The 22891-nt window shown below is 46.7% G+C and overlaps 1 protein-coding gene across 3 annotated transcripts in view; it reads right to left on the minus strand.

Moving 5' to 3' along the window:
* Nucleotides 1–22891, minus strand: part of SLC29A1 (solute carrier family 29 member 1 (Augustine blood group)) — an 83669-nt gene that overhangs the window by 18868 nt on the left and 41910 nt on the right. For 2 of the 3 annotated variants that reach the window (XM_088445388.1, XM_088445389.1), the window contains 5 exons: nt 20885–20954; nt 18406–18487; nt 15670–15917; nt 14525–14664; nt 9382–9516 (listed from right to left, as the gene is read on the minus strand). In XM_088445388.1, the coding sequence (XP_088301514.1) occupies nt 9382–9516; nt 14525–14664; nt 15670–15917; nt 18406–18487; nt 20885–20907 (628 nt within the window). In that variant the 5' untranslated portion in view covers nt 20908–20954. Of the gene's footprint in view, nt 1–9381; nt 9517–14524; nt 14665–15669; nt 15918–18405; nt 18488–20884; nt 20955–21480; nt 21502–22891 lie in introns of those variants that run through there. The other variant, XM_088445391.1, reaches the window with a different exon arrangement.

Raw genomic sequence — 22891 nt, forward strand, 5'->3', positions numbered from 1 at the left:
GAAACACTGATACAGAAGATTCTGCAATTAATGGGTAACCAAAAGAACAGACACTGGAGTACTGAGTTACTGAAATACCTGACAGTGAAAGGACTAAGGGCCTGATTCAGATCCGCTCACAAGCGCATTGCGCTCGCATGCGGGTCGACTGTGGGCCAGTGCGCACGCGCGGGGTGCGAGAGCCCCGGGGCGAGCGCAATAAGCACTCGCTCTGGTGCTTGCATCCAAAAGGGGCGGCTGTTGATGTTGATCGACAGCTCGCCCCATTTTGGAGGCGGGCAGGGGGGGTGGCTGGCCAAACCCACAGCTATGCGAGCGGCCAGGAGGCCGGATTTTTTTGCGTGCGGCTCTGAATCAGGCCCTAATATACTGGAAGACCAGACACTGGGAGAGACACTAAAACAGGAGACTCAACAGTTACTGTGTTATGTAGTAGAACGACACTGAGACAGGAGGCTCTGTAGTTACTGAGTTATTGGAAGGCAAAGGCACTTTGAGACACTGAGACCAGTGACCCTGCAGATACTGGGTTACGGTATTATACTACATAATGGTAAAGTCACTGAGACCGGAGACTCTGCAGATACTGTGTTACGCTATATAATACTACATAATGGGAGAGTCACTGAGACCGGAGACCCTGCAGATACTGGGTTACACTATATAATACTACATAATGGGAGAGTCACTGAGACCGGAGACCCTGCAGATACTGGGTTACACTATATAATACTACATAATGGGAGAGTCACTGAGACCGGAGACCCTGCAGATACTGGGTTACACTATATAATACTACATAATGGGAGAGACACAGACAGCAGACCCTGCAGATACTGGGTTACACTATATAATACTACATAATGGGAGAGACACAGACACAGACAGCAGATACTGGGTTACACTATATAATACTACATAATGGGAGAGACACAGACAGCAGACCCTGCAGATACTAGGTTACACTATATAATACTACATAATGGGAGAGTCACTGAGACCGGAGACCCTGCAGATACTGGGTTACACTATATAATACTACATAATGGGAGAGTCACTGAGACCGGAGACCCTGCAGATACTGGGTTACACTATATAATACTACATAATGGGAGAGTCACTGAGACCGGAGACCCTGCAGATACTGGGTTACACTATATAATACTACATAATAGGAGAGACACAGACAGCAGACCCTGCAGATACTGGGTTACACTATATAATACTACATAATGGGAGAGACACAGACACAGACAGCAGATACTGGGTTACACTATATAATACTACATAATGGGAGAGACACAGACAGCAGACCCTGCAGATACTGGGTTACACTATATAGTACTACATAATGGGAGAGTCACTGAGACCGGAGACCCTGAAGATACTGGGTTACGCTATATAATACTACATAATGGGAGAGTCACTGAGACCGGAGACCCTGCAGATACTGGGTTACACTATATAATACTACATAATGGGAGAGTCACTGAGACCGGAGACCCTGCAGATACTGGGTTACACTATATAATACTACATAATGGGAGAGTCACAGACAGCAGACCCTGCAGATACTGGGTTACACTATATAATACTACATAATGGGAGAGTCACTGAGACCGGAGACCCTGCAGATACTGGGTTACACTATATAATACTACATAATGGGAGAGACACAGACAGCAGACCCTGCAGATACTGGGTTACACTATATAATACTACATAATGGGAGAGACACAGACAGCAGACCACGCAGATACTGGGTTACACTATATAATACTACATAATGGGAGAGACACAGACAGCAGACCACGCAGATACTGGGTTACACTATATAATACTACATAATGGGAGAGACACAGACACAGACAGCAGATACTGGGTTACACTATATAATACTACATAATGGGAGAGACACAGACAGCAGACCCTGCAGATACTGGGTTACACTATATAATACTACATAATGGGAGAGTCACTGAGACCGGAGACTCTGCAGATACTGGGTTACACTATATAATACTACATAATGGGAGAGACACAGACAGCAGACCCTGCAGATACTGGGTTACACTATATAATACTACATAATGGGAGAGTCACTGAGACCGGAGACCCTGCAGATACTGGGTTACACTATATAATACTACATAATGGGAGAGACACAGACAGCAGACCCTGCAGATACTGGGTTACACTATATAATACTACATAATGGGAGAGACACAGACAGCAGACCCTGCAGATACTGGGTTACACTATATAATACTACATAATGGGAGAGACACAGACAGCAGACCCTGCAGATACTGGGTTACACTATATAATACTACATAATGGGAGAGACACAGACAGCAGACCACGCAGATACTGGGTTACACTATATAATACTACATAATGGGAGAGACACAGACAGCAGACCCTGCAGATACTGGGTTACACTATATAATACTATATAATGGGAGAGACACTGAGACCGGAGACCCTGCAGATACTGGGTTACACTATATAATACTACATAATGGGAGAGACACAGACAGCAGACCCTGCAGATACTGGGTTACACTATATAATACTACATAATGGGAGAGTCACTGAGACCGGAGACCCTGCAGATACTGGGTTACACTATATAATACTACATAATGGGAGAGACACAGACAGCAGACCCTGCAGATACTGGGTTACACTATATAATACTACATAATGGGAGAGTCACTGAGACCGGAGACCCTGCAGATACTGGGTTACACTATATAATACTACATAATGGGAGAGACACAGACAGCAGACCCTGCAGATACTGGGTTACACTATATAATACTACATAATGGGAGAGACACAGACAGCAGACCACGCAGATACTGGGTTACACTATATAATACTACATAATGGGAGAGACACAGACAGCAGACCACGCAGATACTGGGTTACACTATATAATACTACATAATGGGAGAGACACAGACAGCAGACCACGCAGATACTGGGTTACACTATATAATACTACATAATGGGAGAGACACAGACAGCAGACCCTGCAGATACTGGGTTACACTATATAATACTACATAATGGGAGAGACACAGACAGCAGACCCTGCAGATACTGGGTTACACTATATAATACTACATAATGGGAGAGACACAGACAGCAGACCCTGCAGATACTGGGTTACACTATATAATACTACATAATGGGAGAGTCACTGAGACCGGAGACCCTGCAGATACTGGGTTACACTATATAAAACTACATAATGGGAGAGTCACTGAGACCGGAGACCCTGCAGATACTGGGTTACACTATATAAAACTACATAATGGGAGAGACACAGACAGCAGACCCTGCAGATACTGGGTTACACTATATAATACTACATAATGGGAGAGTCACTGAGACCGGAGACCCTGCAGATACTGGGTTACACTATATAATACTACATAATGGGAGAGACACAGACAGCAGACCCTGCAGATACTGGGTTACACTATATAATACTACATAATGGGAGAGACACAGACACAGACAGCAGATACTGGGTTACACTATATAATACTACATAATGGGAGAGACACAGACACAGACAGCAGATACTGGGTTACACTATATAATACTACATAATGGGAGAGACACAGACAGCAGACCCTGCAGATACTGTGTTACGCTATATAATACTATATAATGGGAGAGACACAGACAGCAGACCATGCAGATACTGGGTTAGACTATATAAAATACTACATAATGGGAGAGACACAGACAGCAGACCATGCAGATACTGGGTTACACTATATAATACTACATAATGGGAGAGACACAGACAGCAGATACAGGGTTACACTATATAATACTACATAATGGGAGAGACACAGACAGCAGACCCTGCAGATACTGGGTTACGCTATATAATACTATATAATGGGAGAGACACAGACAGCAGACCCTGCAGATACTGGGTTACGCTATATAATACTACATAATGGGAGAGTCACTGAGACCGGAGACCCTGCAGATACTGGGTTACACTATATAAAACTACCTAATGGGAGAGACACAGACAGCAGACCATGCAGATACTGGGTTAGACTATATAATACTACATAATGGGAGAGACACAGACACAGACAGCAGATACTGGGTTACACTATATAATACTACATAATGGGAGAGACACAGACAGCAGACCCTGCAGATACTGTGTTACGCTATATAATACTATATAATGGGAGAGACACAGACAGCAGACCATGCAGATACTGGGTTAGACTATATAAAATACTACATAATGGGAGAGACACAGACAGCAGACCATGCAGATACTGGGTTACACTATATAATACTACATAATGGGAGAGACACAGACACAGACAGCAGATACTGGGTTACACTATATAATACTACATAATGGGAGAGACACAGACACAGACAGCAGATACTGGGTTACACTATATAATACTACATAATGGGAGAGACACAGACAGCAGACCCTGCAGATACTGTGTTACGCTATATAATACTATATAATGGGAGAGACACAGACAGCAGACCCTGCAGATACTGGGTTACGCTATATAATACTATATAATGGGAGAGACACAGACAGCAGACCCTGCAGATACTGGGTTACACTATATAAAATACTACATAATGGGAGAGACACAGACAGCAGACCCTGCAGATACTGGGTTAGACTATATAAAATACGACATAATGGGAGAGACACAGACAGCAGATACTGGGTTAGACTATATAATACTACATAATGGGAGAGACACAGACAGCAGACCATGCAGATACTGGGTTACACTACATAATTCTACAGAATGGGAGAGACACAGACACAGACAGCAGATACTGGGTTACACTATATAATACTACAGAATGGGAGAGACACAGACACAGACAGCAGATACTGGGTTACACTATATAATACTACAGAATGGGAGAGACACAGACAGCAGATACTGGGTTACACTATATAATACTACATAATGGGAGAGACACAGACAGCAGACCCTGCAGATACTGGGTTATACTATATAATACTACATAATGGGAGAGTCACTGAGACCGGAGACCCTGCAGATACTGGGTTACACTATATAATACTACATAATGGGAGAGTTACTGAGACCGGAGACCCTGCAGATACTGGGTTACACTATATAATACTACATAATGGGAGAGACACAGACAGCAGACCCTGCAGATACTGGGTTACACTATATAATACTACATAATGGGAGAGACACAGACAGCAGACCATGCAGATACTGGGTTACACTATATAATACTACATAATGGGAGAGACACAGACAGCAGACCCTGCAGATACTGGGTTACACTATATAATACTACATAATGGGAGAGACACAGACAGCAGACCCTGCAGATACTGGGTTACACTATATAATACTACATAATGGGAGAGACACAGACAGCAGACCACGCAGATACTGGGTTACACTATATAATACTACATAATGGGAGAGACACAGACAGCAGACCCTGCAGATACTGGGTTACACTATATAATACTATATAATGGGAGAGACACTGAGACCGGAGACCCTGCAGATACTGGGTTACACTATATAATACTACATAATGGGAGAGACACAGACAGCAGACCCTGCAGATACTGGGTTACACTATATAATACTACATAATGGGAGAGTCACTGAGACCGGAGACCCTGCAGATACTGGGTTACACTATATAATACTACATAATGGGAGAGACACAGACAGCAGACCCTGCAGATACTGGGTTACACTATATAATACTACATAATGGGAGAGTCACTGAGACCGGAGACCCTGCAGATACTGGGTTACACTATATAATACTACATAATGGGAGAGACACAGACAGCAGACCACGCAGATACTGGGTTACACTATATAATACTACATAATGGGAGAGACACAGACAGCAGACCACGCAGATACTGGGTTACACTATATAATACTACATAATGGGAGAGACACAGACAGCAGACCACGCAGATACTGGGTTACACTATATAATACTACATAATGGGAGAGACACAGACAGCAGACCCTGCAGATACTGGGTTACACTATATAATACTACATAATGGGAGAGTCACTGAGACCGGAGACCCTGCAGATACTGGGTTACACTATATAATACTACATAATGGGAGAGTCACTGAGACCGGAGACCCTGCAGATACTGGGTTACACTATATAATACTACATAATGGGAGAGACACAGACAGCAGACCCTGCAGATACTGGGTTACACTATATAATACTACATAATGGGAGAGTCACTGAGACCGGAGACCCTGCAGATACTGGGTTACACTATATAATACTACATAATGGGAGAGACACAGACAGCAGACCACGCAGATACTGGGTTACACTATATAATACTACATAATGGGAGAGACACAGACAGCAGACCACGCAGATACTGGGTTACACTATATAATACTACATAATGGGAGAGACACAGACAGCAGACCACGCAGATACTGGGTTACACTATATAATACTACATAATGGGAGAGTCACTGAGACCGGAGACCCTGCAGATACTGGGTTACACTATATAATACTACATAATGGGAGAGTCACTGAGACCGGAGACCCTGCAGATACTGGGTTACACTATATAATACTACATAATGGGAGAGACACAGACAGCAGACCCTGCAGATACTGGGTTACACTATATAATACTACATAATGGGAGAGTCACTGAGACCGGAGACCCTGCAGATACTGGGTTACACTATATAATACTACATAATGGGAGAGACACAGACAGCAGACCACGCAGATACTGGGTTACACTATATAATACTACAGAATGGGAGAGACACAGACAGCAGACCCTGCAGATACTGGGTTACACTATATAATACTACATAATGGGAGAGTCACTGAGACCGGAGACCCAGCAGATACTGGGTTACACTATATAAAACTACATAATGGGAGAGTCACTGAGACCGGAGACCCTGCAGATACTGGGTTACACTATATAAAACTACATAATGGGAGAGACACAGACAGCAGACCCTGCAGATACTGGGTTACACTATATAATACTACATAATGGGAGAGTCACTGAGACCGGAGACCCTGCAGATACTGGGTTACACTATATAATACTACATAATGGGAGAGACACAGACAGCAGACCCTGCAGATACTGGGTTACACTATATAATACTACATAATGGGAGAGACACAGACACAGACAGCAGATACTGGGTTACACTATATAATACTACATAATGGGAGAGACACAGACAGCAGATACTGGGTTACACTATATAATACTACATAATGGGAGAGACACAGACAGCAGACCCTGCAGATACTGTGTTACGCTATATAATACTATATAATGGGAGAGACACAGACAGCAGACCATGCAGATACTGGGTTAGACTATATAAAATACTACATAATGGGAGAGACACAGACAGCAGACCATGCAGATACTGGGTTACACTATATAATACTACATAATGGGAGAGACACAGACAGCAGATACAGGGTTACACTATATAATACTACATAATGGGAGAGACACAGACAGCAGACCCTGCAGATACTGGGTTACGCTATATAATACTATATAATGGGAGAGACACAGACAGCAGACCCTGCAGATACTGGGTTACGCTATATAATACTACATAATGGGAGAGTCACTGAGACCGGAGACCCTGCAGATACTGGGTTACACTATATAAAACTACCTAATGGGAGAGACACAGACAGCAGACCATGCAGATACTGTGTTACGCTATATAATACTATATAATGGGAGAGACACAGACAGCAGACCATGCAGATACTGGGTTAGACTATATAAAATACTACATAATGGGAGAGACACAGACACAGACAGCAGATACTGGGTTACACTATATAATACTACATAATGGGAGAGACACAGACACAGACAGCAGATACTGGGTTACACTATATAATACTACATAATGGGAGAGACACAGACAGCAGACCCTGCAGATACTGTGTTACGCTATATAATACTATATAATGGGAGAGACACAGACAGCAGACCCTGCAGATACTGGGTTACGCTATATAATACTATATAATGGGAGAGACACAGACAGCAGACCCTGCAGATACTGGGTTACACTATATAAAATACTACATAATGGGAGAGACACAGACAGCAGACCCTGCAGATACTGGGTTAGACTATATAAAATACGACATAATGGGAGAGACACAGACAGCAGATACTGGGTTAGACTATATAATACTACATAATGGGAGAGACACAGACAGCAGACCATGCAGATACTGGGTTACACTACATAATTCTACAGAATGGGAGAGACACAGACACAGACAGCAGATACTGGGTTACACTATATAATACTACAGAATGGGAGAGACACAGACACAGACAGCAGATACTGGGTTACACTATATAATACTACAGAATGGGAGAGACACAGACAGCAGATACTGGGTTACACTATATAATACTACATAATGGGAGAGACACAGACAGCAGACCCTGCAGATACTGGGTTATACTATATAATACTACATAATGGGAGAGTCACTGAGACCGGAGACCCTGCAGATACTGGGTTACACTATATAATACTACATAATGGGAGAGTTACTGAGACTGTAGACCCTGCAGATACTGGGTTACACTATATAATACTACATAATGGGAGAGACACAGACAGCAGACCCTGCAGATACTGGGTTACACTATATAATACTACATAATGGGAGAGACACAGACAGCAGACCATGCAGATACTGGGTTACACTATATAATACTACATAATGGGAGAGACACAGACAGCAGACCATGCAGATACTGGGTTACACTATATAATACTACATAATGGGAGAGACACAGACAGCAGACCATGCAGATACTGGGTTACACTATATAATACTACATAATGGGAGAGACACAGACACAGACCATGCAGATACTGGGTTAGACTATATAAAATACGACATAATGGGAGAGACACAGACAGCAGATACTGGGTTACACTATATAATACTACATAATGGGAGAGACACAGACAGCAGACCATGCAGATACTGGGTTAGACTATATAAAATACGACATAATGGGAGAGACACAGACAGCAGACCATGCAGATACTGGGTTACACTATATAATACTACATAATGGGAGAGTCACTGAGACCGGAGACCCTGCAGATACTGGGTTACGCTATAATACTACATAATGACTACATAATGGGAGAGTCACTGAGACAGCAGACTCTGCGGTTACTAGCTTACAATATAAAACACTATAACAGATGTGGACTGGGGTTGGTAGACACTACAGACTGAGATTTGGTAGAGAAATACTCACTGGCCAAAGCACAGATCATAGAGAAAGCAGCAAACGTCCCGGCCAGACCCTGACCGCTCATTATCGGGGCCGTGTAGCTGGCCGGGAAGAGTGCGGCCAATCCGAACAGACTACCCTGGAGGAGAGCACCAAACGCTGCATGGGAGAGAAAGAGAGTGACAGTTAGGGGCACAGCGCCACACAGAGACACTCTAAAACAAGCTACACAGTACTATTACTCTACAGTATGTCCCATTGATCTAGTATTTCAGAAGCAGATGGATGTAAAATAAAGCAATATAATATCACATAGGGAGAAAAATCTTGTAGTTACTGATAAGTCAACAAGAATCCAGATTGTCTGGTTCAGTGAACTCGATCTCAGAGCCTGTCTCAGGGCCTGATTCAGAACCGAACGCTCTGACCAGAGCGCTCGCTCTGAATCAGGGCCCTCCTCCCTAAAAATGGAGCGGCCTCTTGGACGCTCGCATAGCTGTGGGTTACCACCCACAGCTTATGCGAGCGTCCATGATGATGGTCAAGACCATCGCGACCATCGGGCTTGCGACGAGACCCAGCGGTAGGGTCTCGCTGCCGCAAGCCCTGGAGTGATTTTGGCTCTATCAGAGCCAAAATCACTCCCACTGACATCACTACTGATGTCAATGGGGCCGGACTCAGACGGTAGGCGTTCCCATGGGAACGCCTCCGTCTGGCAGCCACGCCCCCGGCACGCCCACCAAAGGGGGCGTGCTGTCAGTCACCATCGACAGCACGCCCCCTTTGGTGCGAGACCCCGAGCGACGTATTCCTCGTTGCTCGCCGGTTCTCGCGCATGCGCACGACGGAGCTCCCACCGTCGTGCGCATGCGCATTTGGCCAACATCGACCTGCTTGCGAGCATCCTTCGCTCACGAGCGGGTCTGAATCTGGCCCTCAATCACCTGGATTCCTTGTCGCGCTCACAAGCAGCAGATACCATAGTGCGGCATCATCCTACAAGTCTGTGTAATTCAGTGTCTCCCTCTAGTAATTATATCTCATCTCTTTCAGGGAAATAAAGTGACTGCTAGTTTATTCGATGAAATGACCCTGTGGTTTACTGTATTTGGTCGACCTGTCGTCTAATTTCCATACATGAACCCGCTACACTTAGTAACGATACTGAATTCCTCTATCGTTCATTTTCACAAGTTCAATTTCCAGCCCTAGAAGAAATGTATAGGGCAAAATGTAATAGGGTCCGAGTTAGCCTGGCCCTTGGAGCTTTTTCCTCCTAGCCTCATCTGGCTAGCAGGGTTCCTAGAATGGCACCCTGCAGCCAGAAGCTATGCAGCAGTGCCACCTGGAGCATCCTTAGGATGCTCCAGGCATTGCTGTAATCACCGGAGATTGTGGGCCCGCCCCGTATGATGCCACATTGAGGGGGCGTGGCCTACACCGGGCCCGTGAATACTGTTATATATATCAAAATGGCCGTCAGGTATAAAAAGGTTCCCCACCCCTGCTGTAATGGAACTGGTACATTGGCGTCCTTGAATAATTTTACACTTCTGTATATATTTATAAAGTGCTAAATCCAGAACTCTCGGCTTCGCTGTTTGATCCTGTGTTATCCTTGACTCTGTACTGTCCTTTGTTCCTCACAATCAATCTGTTTCCAAATCATATTACATACATCTAAAAAACATATGACCATAACTCAATTTCAATATTCAATATAAAATACTTTTATTTACACATAAGGCTATTAACCAAACTGCACCAACATACGGGATGTAGTTATGAGACCGGCGGCATCGTGGCCGCCGGTCTCATTCCCGAAGCTGAAAGTCCGACACGGGACTTAAGATAGGCGTCGATATACCGAAGCCTATTTTAATCCCGATGCTGGAACACAGAAGGACACCAGCCCAAACGAGGTAAGATCGGGGTGCCCTTAGTGTTAGCCGTGGGGTGGGAGGGTTAGGTTTAGATAGCATAGCGGAGTTAGCGTTAGGTTTTGGGGGGGGAGGTTAGGGTTAGGCACTCCTAGGGGGGTGGGTTAGGCACCACTGGAGGGGCACTAAGGGGGGAGGGTTAGGTTTAGGCACTAACGGGGAGGGTTAGGGTGCGGAAATTTAGGGTTAGGCTACAAGAAGGGAGGGTTAGGGGGAGAAGGAAGAGGGTAAGTATACTTACCGGACCCCTGTCGGGATACCAACCATCGGGATGCCACTGTTGGTATTTTGACAGGAGGCACCCCCGACAGCTGGCTTTTCATACCGATTCCCAACATATCGTACATCTCTTTGCTTATCTCAAAATATCTACCAACCCAAAATTTCCGCTCTGCACAAGACCTGCATCTCTCGTCCACATACATTACCTGCTCCTTATCACGGTTACAGGACTTTTTTCTGGCTGTACCCACTCTGTGGAATGCCCTCCCACTCACAATAAGAATTTCCTCTATTCTCCAAACCTTCAGGCGTTCCCTGAAAACTCACCTCTTCAGACAGCTTATAAACCACCCACCTAACCTCCATACCTATTCTACTAATCACCTTCAGTGGCGTCACTACGAGGGCATGGACCGCACTGGGTTTCATCCTCCAAGGGAGTGACACCAAAATGCCGGCTCCTCCACAGTGACCGGGAGCTGGCGCTGCACTACGACGCTAGTGTGCATGGCCCTGGCTCCCGATCACTAAGGAGCCGGCATTACGGGGAGAGTCTGTGGGGGCAGCCTGGCATCTCTGGGTGTGCTGGGCACCCCCCCAGAGTGATGAATTCAGGGGTGTGCCAAGAGGCCAAGCCCCTTCCCTATGAGGCCACTCCCCCTTTCCGAGCACGCATGGCTTTACTGGCCGCACTGGGTGTCACCTATACCAGCGACGCCACTGATTACCTCCCCCCTACAGGTTTCGCTTTCACATTTTCCTGACCCTAGGCCAACATTCCTGTGTGACTGGTTCATACAGCCCACCAAGAGCCTCTGCAATCAGGCTGGAGCAATATGCAATAGGGAGCACCTATTCTCGTGTATCAATTCCTATTTCCCTATAGTTTTGTAAGCTTGCAAGCAGGGCCCTCTTACTTCTATTTACTACAATCCGCATATTGAATGCGGATTGTAGTGTGATATTACCGAGTGAATTCGCATTGCGAATTCAGGCAATATCACAGGGATTTACTATAAATCCCTTGCAGGGACAGAGCTTGCGATAAAGCTCTGTCCCTGCGGATCCCATCCGCACTCTAGTCGCGGTATTTTCGGAAAAAATACCGCGACTAAGAGCCCGCGCATGCGCCGACCCACCGTCGCTGCTACCCCCCACCGACGCTAAGCCCCGCCCCCCGCGATCGCATCCTGCATCCTCCTGGCCTCCGGTGATCTTCTCCGGGCTTCCCGATCAGGTGATCTCCCATACTGCACTGGGGCCCGATCACCTGATGACCGGGCAGCAGGGCACTATGGGAGACCAGCTGACCGGAGAGGAGCCATCACCGGAGGCCCGATCACCTGTCCCTGGATTCAGGTAAGTTAAAAAAAAATGTTTCAATTTTTTTTTTTCTTTTTTTTACAGCAATCAGCTTGCGGTCTGTTTAGACCACATAGCTGATTACTGGTACCGGCTCCCGCCTCTGCTCTCCCCATTAGAGCAGAGTGGGAGCTCGGTAACCAGGGGAGACCCTGGATAACGCCACCTCCAGGTGGCGTTATTATCACAGGGCTTCCCCCGGTATTTTTTTACAATTTATTTTTAGTAACTATGGTCGGATCACATTTCCCATTACAATTATGGGAAATGCGATCTGCTTTACTAAAAATAAGTGATAATTAGGGGTTGGAGTAGAATTTTACTAATTCTACTCCAATTGCCCTGTAATAACTGCAGGTGAAACTAAAATAATGTGAAAAGGGTGTGAAAACATCCTTTTGCACTTTATTTTAGTAAAAATAATGTTATAAATAGAGCCCTATGTCTGTCTGTTATAACACGGTCTTGTTCTATTGCTGTTTGTTCCCAATTATAAAGCGCAACAGAATATGCTGACACTATATAAATAACTGATAATAAATAAATGACAGAAAGTGATTCACAAGTCTTAGCGAACACTGGCCCTCATTCAGACCCACTCGCGAGCGGCTGTCCGCTCGCAAGTGGGTCGATGGTCCGCACTGCGCATGCGCACGACGGAGGGAGCTCCGTCGTGCGCATGCGCGAGACGCGACGTGCGAAGGACTTTCCTTCGCTCGGAGTGTCTCATCAAAGGGGGCGTGCTGTCGATGTTGACTGACAGCACGCCCCCTTTGGTGGGGGTGCCGGGGGCGTGCCTGCCAGACGGAGGCGTTCCCAAGGGAACGCCTACCGTCTGAAGCCGGCCCCACTGACATCACTAGTGACGTCAGTGGGAGTGATTTTGGCTCTGATAGAGCCAAAATCACTTCTGGCCTTGCGGTTGGAAAACTCAACCGCAGGCTTTTGCTCGCAGTTTCGATGGTCGCGATGGTCAAGACCATCGCGACCATCATCCTGCACGCTCGTATATGCTGTGGGTGGTGACCCACAGCTATACGAGCGTCCAGGAGGACGCTTCATATTAATGGAGGTGGGCCCTGATTCAGAGCGAGCGCTCTGGTCAGAGCGTCCGGCTCTGAATCAGGGCCACTGTTCTGATATATGTAAAAGGTTAAGTATCTGGCAGCAAAGTGGTTTCCCTTAATCGGCTGCGATTTCGCCAGCAATAGTGACAGATAGACACATGTAGCCACAATGGCAGACAGCAACACACAGCCACAGTGACAGACACACACAGTCACACTAAAAAAAAACAGCCACTAATTGCCGCAGTGACAGACAGCAACACACAGCCACAGAAATGTCCACTGTGACCGGTCAACACAACCACAGTGATCGACACACCATCATAGTGACATACATATAATCATGGCTTTCACTGCCACAGACAGATGACAGTCACTCCCTGCCACAGCAACAGGCACAAGCAGTCATAGCGACGGACGGCCACTCACGGACACAGTGACAGGCACAAGCAGACATAGCGACAGACGGCCACTCACGGACACAGTGACGAACGAACGGACAAGACAGACGTGGTGGGCACAATGACAGACATCACATTATTATAATCACTGAGTTGTTCTTTTATCACTCACAGTTGATGAAGATGATTTTGATCATGGTTAAGGTGAAAAAAGTGACGGGTGAGAAATGGATCTTCACAAATATGACTGTCAGCAGGAAGACCAGGAAAATAGCCACCAGGCTGCCGCCAATTCGTATATTCTGAGAGATCCTAAATAGAGAGAAATGAGGCAACAGGGTTCAAGCTTTGCAGGCCACAGTCTGAGGTTACTCTGAGTCTATGGGGTCAATTTACTAAAGTGAGAGTTTTCAGAAGTGGAGATGTTGCCCATAGCAACCAATCAGATTCTAGCTATTATCTTCTAGAAGGTGCTAGTTAAATGTTAAGTAGAATCTGATAGGTTGCTATGGGCAACATCTCCAATTCCTTAAATCTCTCACTTTAGTAAATTTACCCCTATCTGTCCTGTCCCTCCCTGTAATATAATACTGGCTGGGGGCTTGGTTCAGCGATGGACGCTAATGTAATCGCAGCTGTGATCTGTCACAGATCGCAATTGCAAAAATATGCTAATGACTCTCCTGCCGTCCAGTGTTTAGAGACGCCCACTGTAAGCATCTCACCTCCGTCGCTCACGCACAAAGCCGGAAACGTCGAACGCAGATCAGACGGCCAATAGCCTTCTGAGTAGGTCTAACATGCCGCGGGTCCCCAGACATGCAGAGGGCTCCTCTGCCGCGAGAATTTTATGTTACATGAAAAAACATCCTTTGTGTAAAATTACAAGTTAGACGTCACCTTACAGAACCATGCCCTGTACAACATCGTCCTTCAATGCCGTGACCTCTGGGCCAGTGTGCATTTCTTGTGCAGGGCCCCCTCCTCTCTCCCCGGCGGGCGGCAGCTGACTGATGCGGCTGGCCGGCCACCGCAGAAGCAGTAAACTCTGGGCACTAGAGTGTGGCCAGAGTCTACTGCATATGCGCAGAACGCCGGAAAAATGGCCGCGGCGGCCATTTCCGGTGTTCTGTGCAGCGCTGACAACCAACGTGGGACCACGGACAGGTGAGTTTTCAATAATATGGGTGCAGGGTGTGTGGTGCGGGGCCCGTGGGCCCCGCACACCCTGCACCCATTATAGATACGCCCCTGATTATTTTACAGTCAGGTATCAGTTATCTCCTGCACAGTGTCCCGGTGCTGCCGGTGACTTACCTGCGGTGCAGGATGGAGTTCAGGCATGTGAAGATCAAGAGGGGCAGCATGGCGCACAGCGTCATGACATTGTTGAACTTGCTCTGTAGTAGGGTCTGCGAAGGCTCTAGAACCCTGGCCTCCGTGTCATTTCCGAGTGCAGTGAAGTCACTGGCGGCTGTAGATAGCATGGTAAGACTCTCATTTCCACCGATGCGATCTTCAGGCAACCCCTCGTTATCAGGCTCGGCTAGACGGCTGGTGAAATACTTAGACGAGAGAAAAACCATGATCAGTATGAAGAACATATATAGACCCCCATAGAGGCGCCCATACAGGAAGTAAGGTTAGGTTACTAGCGGTGCTTGGGCCTGATTCACAGATGGACGCTAATGCGATCACAGCTGCGATTCCGCATGGAAGCTATGTTAATAGTTCCAAAGCTTAACCGAGCATAGGGACGCCCACTGCTGCCTTCTCATCTGCGTCCTACGTTGCTTACCAGCGTAAATATCTGTATCATCGACCAGCCATGCAGCCCTTGCGGCAGATCTGACCGGTCTCAAATACAGCGGCTTTCCTGACACGCAGTGAGCTCTCATGGTGCGTAGGAGATTGCAATGGATTATTCATGCACGCCCATATAGCGTTTAAACGGTCAGACGCGCCTGTATGTTTCTAACAACCCCCACCCCCGTTACCCCACCCAAACGGTGACTTCCTGTCATTCACCGCTGCTCGTGCGTAGTGCGACTTACACAAATGCGCAATGGCCATAAATCATGCCCCTTGTACGGTAGTGTAAGACTCGTATACATGAGGAAAAGTGCTGAACTAATAATATGGGACTTTTATGCCTCAGGAGCACAAAGGTCCCGTCCCAGCTTACTTACGGCTCTTTCAGTTCTCTGTATGAAAATAGTATTAGATGACATTTGTTGTTGGTGATCTCTGCCTGACCCCACCTATTGTTCTGTTCCCAGCCCTGATTTATCATTGTGTCTCTGCTGGATTGCAGAGTATCATCATCTCTACACTCATATTTATCAATCTCCTCTGGATATCTCCCCATCAGTGTTGGCCGCGTTACAGAATATTTTTCTACAGCGTAATTTTGGATGTCATCTCACCACTTCAATATTTTAAACATTGAGCTAATATACTTGTATATTCCCACCAGCCAACAGTAGGATTTACTCTTGTGTTGTCCTCAGAGATGTTAGCTAAGTAACTTGCCTGTCTATATATGATTACAAGACCCCCTCAAACTCTTTGCCTTGGTGTCATCCTTAACTCATAACTGTTCTTTGCTCCTCACATGCAGGGCGAGATGGACCATTGATAATTTCCCAAAAACTGCACTTTTTTATCACCAAAAGCAGACTCTGCATATGCAGAATACCTCTTAAGTGAGGTCGCGGTGTCTGTAATGACCGCGCACCCTTCCCTCTCGATCGTCTGCATTAGCGTGAAAAGATGCATGTCACAACAAAGGCCGTCATTACTGGCGGCCGAAAAGTGGCGATTGGCGCCGTTAAATTTCACTTTGAATTTTGGTGCATCCCGCCCCCAGTCTGTATCCAAATCATTTGCATGTATCTAAGAAACATTTCCAGAATAGGCCCAGATCTCACACAATTCAATGCAACAATTTTACATCATGCACTTATCTCCTCTCAGCTCTGTCAGTTTCTATATTGGTTGTATGTTACTGAATCCAGTATAAAATACATCCACTAACATACAAGCAGTGGCGGATTTGGACTGCAGCAACCCCCAGTAAAATCCGCCACCCACAGGGACCGCGCTTCCCGCTAGTCACATGATGGACAGGCAGTCCCGTCCCAGGGGGAGGTGTTTTCTCCTCCCTGGGGCTACTTGTCTGGACTGGGATAGCAGAGAAGCCCCTCCCCTGCTATCACAGCAGTCCTAGCCGGCTTCTAGGGGCTGCAGCCGATGGAATCCCTAGGAGCTGGTCAGTTCTCTTATTTGTGCACATGTGCAGGATCGCTATACTGCACATACGCACAATTACGGACCCACTGGTCAGCTAAAACAGCAGCCCCCGCTGCATACAATGCATAAACGACACTGCACCAACATGCATCCATAAAAACTTTAATGCATCTTCATTCTATTCTCTATAATATACCCTGCCTTACTTGGTCCCTCTCTCTAAGGGACCCATTTATCAATGATCATATTTGCAATGGGATCTGGGCGCAATATTAGCGCCCATGATCGCAATGCAGGATGCGTTCATACCACCTGGATGTAACCTGCAGGGTCAGTGGCTCCAAAAGGAACCCATCCCTGCGATGTGCTTGGGGCGAATTGACCGTGTCAGCGGTCTCTTCACTCCTGTGCTGGGACTCCCGCCCATGTGGCGCTGTGGCCATTGCCGGGGAATTAGTCCGGAACCCTCTCCCGGTAATTTTTGCGATGTGTAGCTCATTAGATGGCGTTAGCTGCGGGGACCAAGCTCCAGAATGCGAAGCTCTGTGTAATCCGACATAGAGACCTATGGGGGTTGTAGCTGCTGTCGGATGTAGAGGGACTGCAGGAGATATCTCCAATCCATCCATAATCCATCCATAATACATCTGGGGGATACTAATTATTTGCAGTTAACCCCTTGAAAAAATGGGTGTTTTTGGGGAATATGCCGCAAATAGTTAATGATAAATGGGCCCCTTAGTGTCTGTATCTGTCTGAGGCCCTGACAGCTGCTACAAGTTACAATAGTCTCTGACTTACCATGGTGGCAGTCATGAAAAAATTCCATGGCAGCAGGGTGCCGAGTCCGAGCATGAAGAATATTAACCAGACAGCCTTGTACCTGTGTGAGAGATACAAGTGAGATCACCTGCCCCATAAGCACAGCCCCACATGTGAAGCCCCACAGAACAACTGCCCCATGCACACAGCGCCCCCCCAACCAGCACCTGCCTCATACACAGCGCACTCCACATACAGCACCTGCCTCATACACACCGCACTCCACATACAGCACCTGCCTCATACACACCGCACTCCACATACAGCACCTGCCTCATACACACCGCACTCCACATACAGCACCTGCCTCATACACACCGCACTCCACATACAGCACCTACCTCATACACACCGCACTCCACATACAGCACCTACCTCATACACACCGCACTCCACATACAGCACCTACCTCATACACACCGCACTCCACATACAGCACCTACCTCATGCACACCGAACTCCACATACAGCACCTGCCTCATGCACACCGAACTCCACATACAGCACCTACCTCATGCACACCGAACTCCACATACAGCACCTACCTCATACACACCGCACTCCACATACAGCACCTACCTCATACACACCGCACTCCACATACAGCACCTGCCTCATACACACCGCACTCCACATACAGCACCTACCTCATACACACCGCACTCCACATACAGCACCTGACTCATACACACCGCACCTGCCTCATACACACCGCACTCCACATACAGCACCTACCTCATACACACCGCACTCCACATACAGCACCTGCCTCATACACACCGCACCTGCCTCATACACACCGCACTCCACATACAGCACCTGCCTCATACACACCGCACTCCACATACAGCACCTGCCTCATACACACCGCACTCCACATACAGCACCTGCCTCATACACACCGCACTCCACATACAGCACCTGCCTCATACACACCTCACTCCACATACAGCACCTGCCTCATACACACCGCACTCCACATACAGCACCTACCTCATACACACCGCACTCCACATACAGCACCTACCTCATACACACCGCACTCCACGTACAGCACCTACCTCATACACACCGCACTCCACATACAGCACCTACCTCATACACACCGCACTCCACATACAGCACCTACCTCATACACACCGCACTCCACATACAGCACCTACCTCATACACACCGCACTCCACGTACAGCACCTACCTCATACACACCGCACTCCACGTACAGCACCTGCCTCATACACACCGCACTCCACGTACAGCACCTGCCTCATACACACCGCACTCCACGTACAGCACCTGCCTCATACACACCGCACTCCACGTACAGCACCTGCCTCATACACACCGCACTCCACGTACAGCACCTGCCTCATACACACCGCACTCCATACACACCGCACTCCACATACAGCACCTGCCTCATACACACCGCACTCCACATACAGCACCTACCTCATACACACCGCACTCCACGTACAGCACCTACCTCATACACACCGCACTCCACGTACAGCACCTGCCTCATACACACCGCACTCCACGTACAGCACCTGCCTCATACACACCGCACTCCACGTACAGCACCTGCCTCATACACACCGCACTCCACGTACAGCACCTGCCTCATACACACCGCACTCCATACACACCGCACTCCACATACAGCACCTGCCTCATACACACCGCACTCCACATACAGCACCTGCCTCATACACACCGCACTCCACATACAGCACCTGCCTCATACACACCGCACTCCACATACAGCACCTGCCTCATACACACCGCACTCCACATACAGCACCTGCCTCATACACACCGCACTCCACGTACAGCACCTGCCTCATACACACCGCACTCCACGTACAGCACCTGCCTCATACACACCGCACTCCACGTACAGCACCTGCCTCATACACACCGCACTCCACGTACAGCACCTGCCTCATACACACCGCACTCCACGTACAGCATCTGCCCCATGCACACAGCGCCCCCACCGTGCATCTGCCTCATACACATCACACCCCACACACAGCATATGCCCCATGCACACAGCATCCCCACCGAGCATCTGCCTCATACACATTGCATAACACACACAGCATCTGCCCCATGCACACAGCATCCCCACCGTACATCTGCCTCATACACACCGCACCCCACACACAGCATCTGCCCCATGCACACAGCACCCCCACCCATAGACACAGTGAGGTGGAGGAGCAGCCACACAAACAATCTCACAAAACATTTATATACACAGCATCCCTCAGACGATGGTCATATAGGGTACTAACACATAAGAGACAGATGTACTAAACCTTGGAGAGAGTTAAAGTACCAACCAATCAGCTCCTGTCAAACACAGCCTGTATACAGTAAGAAGTTGATTGGTTGGTACCTTTTCTCTCTTCAAGGCTTAGTATATCTCCCTCTAAGTCTTTACAGGCACTTACTTGTCCTTAGGTGGGTTGGTCATGGTCAGTCAGAGAGTGTTGCCCCAAATTTCAGCCAGGTATTAAAATGCTGCAGAGGAAAAACAGTGCACTTTAGTCAATGTGATATTAATGTTCATTGTGCCCTATTTCTTTTTTTAAAATCGTTTATTATGGTTATCAGAGATAAACAGCAAAACAATTCAGTGTCACAATAGAAACATTATCTAATAACAGTATATGAAGTCATATAAAGCAAATAAACCTATCACATAAAAATAAAGAAAATTCTTCAGCTGAGTTGAAATTGTAAAATATAACATCTTAAGTATTCATAAAACATTGATAAGATGTGGTAGAAAATAAAGTACAATTAGAGGATATTCAAGGTAAAAGGTAAAGGATAGAAAGTAAAGAGGAGGAGGGGGTATAAGTGAGCCGGGACAACATAATATAAAATAATAAATTGAAACATCAGGAGCAAAAATTGGGGTCATGGTTCATGTAAGACTGGGAAGGGTACCGCTTGGAAGGAGTACCTGGGAGACCATACTGAGTGAAATTTATGCACTGTATTATTCAATAAGCTAGTAATATACTCCATTTTAGATACAAACCAGACTCTGTTTAAAAATCCTGATTGAGTTGGTGTGTCAAATTTTTTTCCAGTTACGTGCCAATTGGTATTTGGCTGCACAGGAGATGTGAAGAATTCATTTGTTAGTGTCCTTGGAAACCTGATCAAACGGGACACAGAGTAAGAGGTTGGTGGGGGAGAGAGAGAAAGGTAGGGTAACAGCAGATGATATGAGGGAGCGAACCATATTCCAGAATGGGCTAATTTTTGGGCAGGACCACTAAACATGAAAAAATGTGCCGGCATATCCACATTGCCTCCAACACAGGTTAGAGGTGTTGGGAAACATATGATGGGGTCGTTCTGGGACTAAATACCATCTAGTGAATACCTTATATGAATTTTCTCGAATTGCCACACTAATGGAACATTTGGAGATAGTAAGACGTATTTCTTCCCAGGTGTCGTCACCTAATGGGTGTCCTAAATCTGCCTCCCATGCAAGTTCGTGTGTTGATAGTAGGGCTGATTCCGGTGTCAAAATAGAATGGTAAAGAAAGGATATAGTACCCTTGTCAGTAGGTAAGTGTATGCAATATCTTTCTATAGGAGAAGGATTTCGAGGTGATAGAGTGGAAAATAAAGAGGTGACAAAATGGCGAATTTGCAAATATTGGTAGTGTAACGAGTTGGGGATGCCGTGTTTTTCCTGACTATCATTAAATGACTGCGGGGCAGATTGTCCTATAATGTGACGGGGCGGGTAATACCTGCCCTGGACCAGGCAGATGCCATGGTAGGTGAGAGGCCTGGTGGGAAGGAAGGTTTGTTCCATATGGGGGTCTGAGGAGACGGGTATGTGGAGAGAGAGTTTTTTATTAAGATTATCACATATGAAGAGTGTTAGAGCTACCGTTGGTATGGAGAGGGCTGCGCGAGGTCTGTATTTGCAAGGTAACCAAGGCGAGTGTGAGATTGAGTCAAAACCCACTAAAGCATTCTCAAGGTCAACCCAGCGTTTAGTAAAACTGGGAGCATGCCAGGCAACCATCTGACTCAACTGAGAAGCTTTATAGTACCGTAGGAGCAGAGGTAAACCCAGACCTCCTTCTGATGATCGTCTAGCTAAGATATCCCTGCGTATACGGGATCTTTTATAGGTCCATATAAATTTACAGTATAGAGACTGGAGTTGGTTGAGAACTTGGGTTGGTATCGCCACAGGCAGTGTCTGAAACAAATACAGCAATTTTGGTAGAACATTCATCTTTATTGCGTTGATACGCCCAATCCATGAGATAAAATAGGTCTTCCATTGTAGAATATCCTGATCAATTGACTTAAACAAAGGAAGGTAGTTAGCTTTATATAGGTGATCATACTTTTTGGTAATATTGACCCCAAGATATCGCAAAGAGTCTGTTCTCCAATGGAAATTAAAATTCAATTGC

Source organism: Taudactylus pleione, unplaced genomic scaffold (genome assembly GCF_031769625.1).
Source record: "Taudactylus pleione unplaced genomic scaffold, aTauple2 ptg000378l, whole genome shotgun sequence".
In the NCBI taxonomy this organism is placed as follows: domain Eukaryota; kingdom Metazoa; phylum Chordata; class Amphibia; order Anura; family Myobatrachidae; genus Taudactylus; species Taudactylus pleione.